The sequence below is a fragment of the Psittacula echo genome (assembly GCF_963264785.1).
Source record: "Psittacula echo genome assembly, chromosome: 15".
In the NCBI taxonomy this organism is placed as follows: domain Eukaryota; kingdom Metazoa; phylum Chordata; class Aves; order Psittaciformes; family Psittacidae; genus Psittacula; species Psittacula echo.
Genome location: NC_137751.1, coordinates 8249232 through 8261733, shown reverse-complemented (window position 1 = coordinate 8261733; position 12502 = coordinate 8249232). Strand labels below are relative to the sequence as shown.

At 44.0% G+C, this 12502-nt stretch overlaps 1 protein-coding gene across 1 annotated transcript in view; it reads right to left on the bottom strand.

Moving 5' to 3' along the window:
- The window catches only part of LOC308227350 (S-adenosyl-L-methionine-dependent tRNA 4-demethylwyosine synthase TYW1-like), a gene marked incomplete at both ends in the record, with an annotated part of 112272 nt that overhangs the window by 64996 nt on the left and 34774 nt on the right, over positions 1–12502 (bottom strand). The window contains 2 exon segments of the mRNA XM_080629894.1: positions 7925–8075; positions 12282–12459. Coding sequence (XP_080486020.1) covers positions 7925–8075; positions 12282–12459 — 329 coding nt within the window.

The following is a 12502-nucleotide window of genomic DNA, read 5'->3' as shown; positions in this document are numbered from 1 at the left end:
CAGCTTAGAAAGCAATCAGTTCTATGGGCAGATGAGAGCAAGGCAGTGATTCTCCTGCCTTGTTATTTTTGCACCTCCTTGTCAAAGGGAATGTCTTGCAGATGGGATGGAGCCAGGGTGGCTGGGCAGGTCAGCTGCTGGCTGAGCTCCTGTGCTCCTGCTCACTTTGTGATGAAGAGCAGCAGCTGGAGCTGGACAAAGTGCTTGTCACTTGGTGCCTGCATGGCAGGTCCCTGCTGCTGTGGCAGCTGCTGCTCCAACCCGTGTGACTGTTGCTGTGCTTAATTGGAGATGCCCATGCAGCAAAGGTCCTGATCCTGCCTCTGTGTGGGAGCCTTCACAAGAGCATCCCCTGTCAAGCTTCTGGTGTAAGTCCTTTCAAAGTCAGTGGGCCCTGGGCACAAACTTGGAGCCTTGCTGAAGGCTTACAGGTTTCCTGTAGCCCCTTTAGGCACTGAAAGCTGCTCTAAGGTTTTCCCTTAAGGGGCCTTGTCTTCTCCAGGCTGAACAGGCCCAGTTCTCCTAGTCTATATCCAGAGCAGAGCTGCTCCAGCCCTGCAGCATCTCCATGGCCCAGTTCTTAACACACAGAGTTGGGAACTTACAGAAGAAACTTGAATAGCATTCACATGTGCAAAAGAAAGGTGAAGGATAAGAGCATGTTTAAAGACAGAGGCCAGCTTCAGCCAAATGCTTCTGGCTAAAGAATGAACCCACCATTCACCCAAGTCCCTTTGGATGCAATGCAGGATCCCAGTCTCCCCCATGTCAGTTGCCAGGCATTCGGTATTTTTAAGCCATCCCAGCAGTTATTTATACACACAGCCAAAGACTTGGATGCTTCCTTACGGACCTCTATAGTTGGAAATCTCAGCCAGGAAAACAACATGAAATTTTGCAGGGCTCTAAAAGAAAATTCCTCAAAATCAGTGCTTTTTGCTCAGCAATGGGAAGACTAAACTGCATTTTAAATAGCCCCGCAATAATGATGGTTTGAGTGAGCACTTGTAAGATGATGAAAAGCCAAGAGGCATCAAGCCTGTAAGGTAAAAAGGTTTGACAAGATGTCAGCACCTGCATTGGTGTAAATCACAGACAGCAGCACCCAGCAATGCAGGAACGACAGATATGTGACCAACGGTACAGCACAATATGGCACACAGCTCAACCCACACCAGGGAAAGGGCTATTATATTTAAGAGAATAAAGTGACACTCCCTATCTTGGGAAACAGCAAACCAGCATACGCAACTTCATGAGTTCAATGATGAAAGCAGGGATTAATCTGCCATAAAAACATAATTACCTCCTTAAAAACCACTCTCACAGGCTGTGAAGCAAAGGATTTATAGTATTTTTCTTCTGGGTTTTGACCAAATCATCTAAGAATAGAACTGAAACCCCCCACCAGGATTTGCTGAAAAGCCTGCCCATTTCATTTAACAAGGAACAACATAAACAAGGAGTCTGAAATAAATTTCTTTCTTATTGATTAAGCAATTCTTGCAAGCTTACTGCTTTTGTGAAGCTCTTACTCAGGAGTCAGGCTCTAAAGCAATAAACATTCTGGAAGGGTAAATAAGATTCAACATTTTAACTGCCCATCCTATTTAATAGCCAAGCTCCAACCTGTGCTAGGGCCTCATCATCCTCTCAGGGAAGAACTTCTGCCTAACATCTAACATGAACATGAAGTAACTGGGCATCTCTGGAAGCCAGCTGATGGGACACTCTAGAAGCATCACACACATTAGAGCTCTCCCTTGCCACCATGGCAGCATCCTGTTGTTCCCACCTCACTCGAAGTGTGGTATTTCTCCATCAGATTCAGAAGTCTGTTCCCTAAAGACAACTACAACAGAAGCACTGCATGAAAATGGAGAATTTAGAGCAGAATCAGAAGGATTTGCTCAATGCAACAAAAATGGCAACCTTCTATTTGGTCAACTGCCAGCACAGCCAAAGCCATTGGCAGGAAGCTGCCTAGCAAAGGCCTGATAAAGAAGGTCACAATGCTGCACAGTCTTCACCTTTTGTAAAGGAGTCTGAGTCCAATCTGTATCAAAGGAATAATCTTGATTATTTCAAAGGTCTCCCTAAGCCTGACATATGGATTCAAAAATTACATTGCTTCTTACAAAAAGAAAATCACAACAAAGAGTTTTAAAAAGCCTTAAGTATCTCTGGATTCAACTTGTACTCCCCACTTGAGAAGTTTGCCTTGGGCGATTATGCTTGACATTACCTAAATCTCTGATGTCTCAAATTAAAGCATCCTTTTAGAGCCCTAATGTCTATGAAAAGCAATCAGATTCTCCCACTTTCACAGAAAGTTGGACTCTTCAGAAGAGTCCTACAGGGAGGTATGGCTCCTCCAGATGGTTAAGCAAATTTCAACACAAAGCCAGAATGAAATAGATGCAATGAAGTGGATACACATTTTGACAGTCTAAACAGTTACATCAGCACTATGGATCATCAACCCTCCAGCTCCAGGGCTCACCACCACCTATACTCCCTATGCTCCTTAGGTTTTCAAACTAAGGAGTTAGAGGAGATAATTTACAATGCATCTAGATTCAGTTGCTCCACCATCCAAACAGATGAGCTGCCAAGAGCTCTTCAGGGATAACAAGAAAGGGAGATGCCCAAATTAGTCAGCACAGGAATTGCACATGACAACTGCACTTAGAAATGGCTGAACAAATTGGACAGAAGCTGCAGAACCCATACAAAGGCCTTGATTGTGTAAAAAAACAATAACGAAAACTCACCTTTGATTTGCCAGTTTGCTTCAATCTTTGGTACTGTCACTAATGCACAGCTTTCTGCATTCAAGTATGTACAAGACAATAAATTCCACAAATTCATACGAAAGATACTCCAGCAATTCAGCAGCTTCAGAAGAGACTGAATCCATGTGTTATTCCTGTATTTCTTACATTGGCAAATCTAACAGCAGTTTCATCCAAGGTGAAAATGCAGGACTTGGCTGTGTTCAAGACTAGGTTGGACAGGGCTTGGAGCAACCTGGTCTAATGGAAAGTGTCCCTGCCGATGGCAGGAGGTTGGAACTGGATGAGCTTTAAGATCCCTTCCAACCCAAACTAGTTTGAGATTCTAAGATAACAGACAAAGCATTGTACAAGGACTAAGACAACATGGATTTTACTCTCACCTCTGCCTAGGGCACACCAGTGACAAGAGACACCTTGCTTCCCTCCCCCCAGTTTCACATTCCTCTCTTTATAAGACACACAGCAACAACCAGAAGCTTAGAATAACATATCAGTTTGATTGTGAAGTGTATTTATGAACATTTTTCTCCTTTTCTTGCCTGCAAGCAAACTCAAGAGGTACTGGAACAGACAGAAGAAATAAGATTTCACTCCCTCTGCAGCCAAGTATCTCGCTGAAGCCTCATTTGGATTGCTGCTTGCTGTAAGCTAAACTGAAAGAAGATGATATATTTCAGAGACAATAACTTAATATTAACCACCATACCTTTGTAACACTCATCATATTGCATTTCAAAAGCCTTACACCAGAAGTCTCATTAGCAAAACCATTAAAACAAGCACACAGCTGGTGGAGAGCAGTTGCTGTGCAGAAGAGTCAAATTCTTCCATATTCCTAGTGGCAAAATTGATTACTGATTCTAACATCTGTTGCAAATTTTACATTTAAATTCTCCTTACAAAGTCACTTCACTCAGAAGCATCAGACCAGGCTCAACAAACCAGCTCCCCCCCCAGTAACCACATAAATAATCTCCATGCAAATCAAATGTTCTCTTTCCATAAAGCAATTGTTACTCTCATAGACCATATTATAAGCACTAAAATGTGCTTAAGACGTAATTCCACACATTCACACTGTTCATAATCACACAGAAGCCCAGGGTAGCTTTGAGGAAAGGATCACGTTGGAGAACAAGAAAAAAAAGATAACTGAAGTAAACAGCACCAGATGCAAGTCTGAGAGTGTTTAAATATGCAACTGGTGTCTTCACCAGCCAGCAGTGGAAGAGAAACAACCTGTATGCAGCAAGCTAATGCAGAACTGGAAGATGGTAGCAGGAGATGGGTTTATTTTGTGCTTTTCTCTGGACAAACCATCTTTGGCACCTTCCAGTAAGGACAAGAGGTACCAAACCATGCACAGTCAAATATGTGATATCCCAGGACAAGCAGAGCTAAGAATTCCCCTTTCTGGCCAGCTCTTTGAGGAGCTCAGTGTGATATAGAATCATCACCTGGTTTGGGTTGGAAGGGACTTAAAGGTCATCCAGCTCCAGCCCCCTGCCACAGGCAGGGACACCTTCCACTGGAGCAGCTTGCCCCAAGCCCCTGTGTCCAACCTGGCCTTGAACACTGCCAGGGATGGGGCAGCCACAGCTTCTCTGGGCACCCTGTGCCAGCGCCCCAGCACCCTCACAGGGAAGAGCTTCTGCCTAAGAGCTCATCTCAGTCTCCCCTCTGGCAGGTTCAAGCCATTCCCCTTGTCCTGTCTCTACCAGACCCTGTCCACCCAATTTCCACCAGCTCACTTCTCAAGCATGTCAAGATTCTGCTGGTGTGTCCATCACCATTTTTCTCCAGTTATTTTCAGAGTGCTTGGGCAGAAATCTGTAAGCACATTCACCACGCTGGGTCACTGCATCCCTGCTTCATTCAGCAGCAGCTCAGTGGGAGATTCCCATTTGTCTCAGTCAACATCCCTGTCACTTGGGAAAACACTTGGTGATTTATGGTCAACAAGAACAATAGTTTTCAAAGTTTGTCAACATAGAGAATCTGATCTAGCAACTCTGAGGGAAACAGCACAAAGTGAGAACACAAATGGATCACAAGTCTGACTGCTTGTGAATGACCGCTCATGGAACATCAGTTCCTTGTTTCCTTGCTCAGACACCACTTTTGTTTAATGGTACTTTTGAAAAGCATAAAACTTCCAGGGATGTTAAGTCTAACTCTTCCCTCCTGAGTTTCTGGACCCTCATTATTAATTTGTACCTCATTTCTCATTTGGATATAGCATTATGAAGCAGCAATGGCTGGAAAAAATGCCACTGGAACAGTTCTCATCCTTATGAGGAGAATAAGGACTCCCATTCTCAGTGCTTCCTCCAGGCACTTAAGTCACCTCTCAATTATTCTTATGAACTCAAGGCTGTCAGAGGATGAGACAAGACTTCTCAAATGTGATGACGTTTGGAAAGGGCACATTCTGAATTGCAGATGTTAATGTCTTTCTTTTTTGCTCTCAATTTAATTTGGAGGGCAGAAGACACCTGACAAGAAACAAGTGAAGCCTTCTGGGAGTCTACCTGCTGCTTAACAAAACCTCCTCTCTCAAAAAAACATCTCTCAGCACAAAGATCATCTCAATGAGAACCACTCTAGAAAGGATAGAACTTGCTCCAAATAGTAGCGGACAAAGAGGAGGTTTCTTGCTGTTTGCTGCAGAAAGAAATATCACCAAAACATTTTATCTTTTATTCCTGAACTTCCTTTGGAAATGCTACAGCAACTCATCACCAACGTGCTGCATGATGCTGTCAAATCATACTGGGAAAAATTCACTATTCAATCCTTTACTAAAAGCTCAAGAACTTTGTGCAGAACTTCAGTTAAAATCCTGAAATCCGTTATCAGTTTAACTACTTCACTAAGGCAAGAGATTTGAACCCTATCTCTTTGCCCAGGTCCTTCCATTTCTATTCCTAACAAGAATCAACCTGCCTTTGGGTGGCAGGAAGATGTCCAAGAAGGACATCCTTATTCTTTTCTCACATTGAAGCATGTCCTCTCCTCTTCCTTTCTCCCACTTGTCTGTTTCTATTACCAACATTTTGCAGCAGAAACTCTTTAACTACCCATCCCTGCAGCACCAAACCTGGCTCCTCAGCAGACACACAAGCAAGCAGGGTAGCTGTGCAGGCACTGCACTTGCCAACCACCACAAAGACAAGCCCAGCAAGGTACAACTTGCACTTTTAAAAGCTCTCTTTGTCCATTTTTATTTGCTAAATGCAAAAAGACCAAACCTCTCCATGATGCTTATTAGCAGTGACTCATATCAGTTGCAGTGCCAGCTTGTCTTGGTCTCAGGAGAACTGAATACATCTGGATGGTTTCTCAGGCAGTGTGAAAATATGGGACTTGTATTTTGTTTCCAGGTACATTAGCATCACTTTCCCAACACAATGCATTAGCACTTCCCCACCTATTCTGACACAGGATCTGCATTTCTCAAGAAGCACCAGCTTTCAACACCTTTCACTTATCACAGTCCTAGTGAGCAGTGCTTAACATCTCATGTGAACACCAAGCGACGTGTTCAGGAGGAAAACAGAAAGATGCTTCTGCCAGGAAGCAGCTCAAGATAATTTCTGGGTACTAGAACCACTCAGAACATTAAGAGAAAAACCTAACACAGAGCAGCTTCTTTCTGTCCCCCTTGTGTGATGATGCAATGTGCAGCTGAACAGAGCAAACCAACTGGAGCAACTATTAATGGGCTCTTGTGCTATTACTGTTTCAAGGACCCTTCAAAGTGCAGTTGCTTTGAGGAGAAAAGGCACCTTCTAGTTGAGTTTCTCTTTCCTCTCCTCTTCACCTTGACCAGAGTATTTTTAGCTGTATGGACCGACTTGCCAATACTTTCACCTTCAATTCTTTGCAAGGGAATTTCTGACAACACACAGCAATGAATGAACAGTATCTATCTAGGGTCAAGAGAGACAGAAGAAATGGTGGGCAAAAGCAAGTTCCCAAAAGATGTTTCCAGTACTTTTTCCTTCAATATTTAGCTCCTTGTCTTTCCACAGCATCCTGTAATCACACAGAGAACTTAGTAAATTTGTACCTGATTTCAGTAAGCTCAGAGTTTGTCCTGAGACGTTGCTTAACAAGATCAGCCAGCACTTGCATGCAGGCAGCTTGATAAAGCTACTCACAGCATTTGCAGGAGAAAGTGTCACACAATTACACTGAGCCTCCCAGGTCTACTAACGTGGATTTGGCAGAAAATGGTCCACCACTGTCATCTCAGAAGGCAGAAAATCTCATTATTCAAATGAAACAGTCTCTCTTGTCTGTTCATCTCAGCAGGCATCATGTCAACTTCTGCCAAATGAGTAAACAAAAGTACTTGCTTCCATCTTACCTATCAGTAAGTAAGACAGGGAAGACATCGTCATGAAGCTCTGTTCTTACCAATTAATGTGATGCTGGGACCACGAGTGCTTTATTAATTACTACAAAGCTTGTTAAATGGCAGACTACACTGTGAGCTGACAGCAGCAGCCGTGATCCCATCGGCCTTCAGGTCACTGCTCAGCTGTCTCCAACAGACACCAACTACTACAAACCACTGACAGTGCAAAGGGTCACCTTTGCTGTTACACTCAGATCTACTATTTTGGGTAAATCTTCCAGAAATAAGCAGATTTCTATGTAGCAGGAGGGCAATTGGAGCTATTGAACTCCAGCACACACATTGTCAAGTCCTTTATCTACTGCATCATTTCAGAACCAGTGCTAAGAGCCACATGGGGATTTATGACTCTTCCTAAGCTTCCCTGGATTTCCAGTTTTCCTTCAGCATCCTGCTTGAAGTGTAAATGCTCCATCAGGAAATTATCTATTGTTTTATAATCTCTTAATCTCTCATAGCATCTTTAATTCACAGCAGAGTTTACTATCCCATTTGACTCGCATTCTTCTCTCCTTTTGTCATTACATTTCTCCCCATATGGAAAACTGATCAAACATGCTGGACTTCATACACTTCAATGTAAAAAACATGTAAATATGCTCTAAATACACCCAGAACCCACTCCACGCTCCAGCTTAAGCCTCTCAAGTCTCCTTTTGTACTGAGTGGATAGGGTCCAGATGAAAGAATATTTCCAAGCACACTCTTTACTGGGTCCCTTTTCCAACAAGGCCTTTAAACTGTTCAGAAACCTCTGCCAGAAATCCTTGAAGAGGGCCTGATCAATTATCTTCAGGCTCTCTTTGGTGCTGGCATCCACGCTGACATACAGCTGCGTTACTGGCTCAAGGTTCCTTGGAAATAAAAAGGAGAAGGCAATGTTGTTTTCAGCCATCACCGCTAGCTGAATTTGTGTTTCCCTACCAAAGCATACATAAAATACAGGATTTCTAAACAAGCTGCTCTGCTGCTCCAGTAGCAACTATCCAGTATTTACAAGGAAAAGTATCCAAGTCCAGTGGTTCATCTCCACCAAGTGACCATCATCTTAATAGCAAGACATTACAACTTATTTCCAACAAATACACCCCAAAGCTAAGAACATCACATACAGAGGCCTTGGCTGATGTTTCAATATCTGCTCCTTTCTGAACGAGAACATATTTCACTCCAGTGTAGCTGTAACACATGCAGAAAGGCTTCCCAAAGCTGGTTGCCGGGGTTAGCACAAGGCACTGAAAGGCTCTGCTTCTCCCCATAGTTACCATAAAGCCCCTTCCCCAAGCTCTATTTGCTCTGGCTGATGGAGAAATCATCCTATTCAAAAGAAATGCGGCCATAATTCAGCCACTTTCTACCAGACACACCGAACTCACACCTGGCCTGCAGCTGGCATCAGTCAAACGATTTTTGGAAGGGAAATCAAAGCTGTTTAGAAAATAAAACCAAGCACAATCCCCCAACATGTTCTCCTAACATGTTCTTCTTCCACTTCCAAGGCTCTTATTTCACATAAATCCTTCAGTATAGTCTTTCTGGTCACACAATGCCAGTGAGCACAGCATCTGTGAGCCCAACAGCAGCAACTTCTAAAAAGATTAAACCTCCTCTGGAGCGTGAAGAGCCTGGGTTGAGTCAATCCCTTCTGTAAACCCCAAGGGTATAAAGGAGATGCAGCACCACTGCAGTCCATTAGCAAAGGGATAATGAAGAACATTAAGAGGAACAACCTAAAACGAGCTACCTTGTCACAGACAAGACTGATCAAGCCAGTGAGCACAACACACATCCACCCCCCATGGCATCTTCCACCCCATGGAATGACAGCATCTTAATTGTACCACGTATTTCTCCACAGTTTTAGAATGTTTTGCAAGCACTGTTTGGGAAGTCTGTTAATGAGGAGGCCACGGTCCCAAACTGATTTGGATCTTTAGAGAAGATGAAGATAAATTAGAAACTATTATTCAGCTGCCAAACAGTGCCACCTAAAAATACAACATCCCCTGCCCTCCAAAGGTGACAAAGGGACAAGAAATGTCCAGAATGAGACCAAGCAGAGCCCTTGCTATCCAGGAAAATCCACTTAGCACAGACAATCAAACAACATATCTGAACGTATTCTCTCCGTATGTATTTAGAAGACTGAAATAGCCCAGAATAAATATAACATTTTAGGTTTTAACAAAAAAACAAATCAACTTGTTTTGCAAAGAAGCTTGTCTGGCCTGGCAGCCCAAAGCCACAGCCTTCAAAATGATCAAGTGTTCTAGGAGAGAGTAGATTGAAGTATTCAGTTTCAAAGATCATGGCCAAAACACTCCTTTCTTTACTTAATGCTGCGTTTGCCCAGTTAAAAGGGGCCCCACAGAGGATGGAGAGAGTGTTTTCAAAATATGAGCTCAGAAAAGTAACCTCTTCTCTGAGGATCTCAATCCTCAGGACAGGCAAGAGCCAGACTCACTGTTGTGTTGGAGAAAATTAAGGAATTGAACGAGATCCCAGGGAGGGATTTCTACCCCACATTGCTCCGAAATAGAGGGTCCACAGGGCTCTGCCATGGCTGGAACTGGAGCCAGTTTGACCTTGTGCATTCTCTGCCAAAGGGGAACAAGGAGAAGGGGCACAAACTGATGTTCCTGGAACACAGCTACAGTTCAAACTCCACAGAAAATACTACTGCATAGCACCAGGATGGATTTTCCAATGTTCCTCCTACTTTATTGGTTGTAATTTCCAGCCCAGCTGAGAGCAAATTCACTGCATTTACCACATCTGAACTTGGGCAGCGATTTCTGACTGAGTAGGACAACACAACTGAAGAGCAATAAATGGCTCTCAGGCCACCAGCCATGAGGGGGTTTCCCCAGCCAGACAGGAGACAGCCTGGTCAATGAGATAAAGAACAGAAATGCCAATAGAATAAAAATGAGCATTTGCTTATGAGCAATAATAAGCATGAGGCTTTAAGATCTAGTCTAGTGAATATTCTATGATAATTATTGACGCTCATAAACCCAAACACATACACAAAGGTTCTTCTCCACAGCCACTAGCCAAAAACAAGAGGAGGAAGAGGACCAGAGCCAGGTAACTGCTCAATGCGAGCTCATGTGCTGTAAAACCTCCTTCACTTTATAATGACACTTTTGTGCCTGGAGGAAGATGAAGCTGCAGTCATAGAATCATAGAATCCCAGACTGGTTTGTGTTGGAAGGGACCTTAGAGCTCATCCAGTTCCAACCCCTGGCAGGGGCAGGGACACCTTCCACTAGAGCAGGTTGCTTGAAGTGCAAATACAAGAGGTGGAGGAGGAGAGAGGAAGGCACACGCAGCACCTGCTGCAGACCCAGCCAGAGGGCTGCAGAGCCCATGGGCACCGCTCCCAGCATGAGCACAAACCCCAGGCCTCACTCCCTGTTATAGCGCTGGATGTTAGGGGCCCTGCTGCCAATTTTAGGACCAGCTCTTACACTACAGCTTCCCTCTGCTGACAGTGGAAAAGTGAGCATGGTGCAGGCTTCAGTTACCATATTAAGCAAATCATTTGCTTTGATGAGCCAAGGCTCAGTTGCAATTTTTAAGACAGCAAGACTAGCATTTTACCACTTTCTTTTTTGTTTCTTTTTAAAAACACTCAGCGGATCCTAAGAAATGCAGCTTCAAAATATAGCACGTGCTCTCTTTTTAAAATGCTATTTTTAGGACAGAGCAATTTCTGTCTCTCAGGCACATAATCCATGACAAAGTAACTTGATTACACAATTACTCAATCATTTGGAATGCCTTTGTAGTGTATAATTACTCGCTCAAAAACTGCATTGCCCTCCCCCCTCAGTACCAAATTCAGACCACAAGAAGGAAGTGAAAAGGAAGTACCACCACAGAGTGCTAATACAGAGAGGCACGGAGTGGACAAGACAAGCTAAGTAACCTAAACCACCCTGTGCTCAGCTCCACTAACGTGCTCACTAACACCAGGGCTGGACTTGGACTTCAGCACCAGCAGCATCTAACAGTATTGTGATCGGTTCCCAACCCCTTGGACCATGTGCTGTGTTTGCTTGCTTGCATTGCTTCAGGTTGTTTGGAGACACTGGCACAGGGTGCCCAGAGAAGCTGTGGCTGCCCCATCCCTGGCAGTGTTCAAGGCCAGGTTGGACACAGGAGCTTGGAGCAAGCTGCTCTAGTGGAAGGTGTCCCTGCCCATGGCAGGGGTTGGAACTGGATGAGCTTTAAGGTCCCTTCCAACCCGAACTAGTCTGGGATTCTATGCTTTTGTTAAAAGCAGCCTGGATGCAAAAGAACATCTGCCACAGGGATTCTTTGCATTTGTAAAAACTCTTTCATCAGAGATCATTAAACTGTTTTGAGCTTTTTTAGCTCAAATCCACCCAAGAGGGAGATTAAAAAATACTCATCTCACTTTGGCAGGAGTTCGTGCTTTTCACCTTTTCTCATCCTGCACTCCAGGTTCTGCTGGAGACACTGGAGATAAATTTTTGGCTTGAACTCTTACAGCTGGTCTTAGAATCATAGAACAGTTTGGGTTGGAAGAAACCTTAAAGCTCATCCAGCTCCAGGCCCCTGCCAGGAGCAGGGACACCTTCCACTAGACCAGGCTCCTCCAAGCCCTGTCCAAACTGCCTGATGGAGTTAGAACAAAGATCAGACTGCAAGACAAGCTCAGAAACGAAAAAGGCAATTTACAAGCTCAGTCACCTGCTCTGGCTGTCAGAAACACTCACACTAGTTATCATCCATGTCCCCAGGCACAACACAGACCTCACTCGCTCTTCTTCCGTTGCACCTCCGGGAGGTACTATATTACATCCTCTTCCCTTTCAGAAGTAAACACACTTTAAGAGATATAGAAACAAAAATCAAACTGGTAGAAAGAGATGAGAAAGAGCACGGGGAGATGAAGGTTAAAATCAAATAGATGCCAAGCGGGCTTCGTTATTGTCAGTGCAGATCTGACTGATGAGCGATAAAATGGAATTAAAACACAGGTCTGCACTCAGATGTTTTAGTAGGGAGGTATTTTGTCCAACTCTTACCTAATCTCATCTGGGAACTGTGCATTTGTAACCAGGAAAGCAGAGATCCTGTGCTTGTGCAGGAGCCTCACAAACCGGTTGATCTCTGGGTACCTGATGGGCTCTTCCACCAGTGACAGTGCACAGTGCTTTGTGGTCATTGCTTCCTCAAAGCGAGCTGCTTGCACTCCTGAGATGCCTGCAAATAGAGGGAAAAACAGACTTAAATCAGCAAACACCCC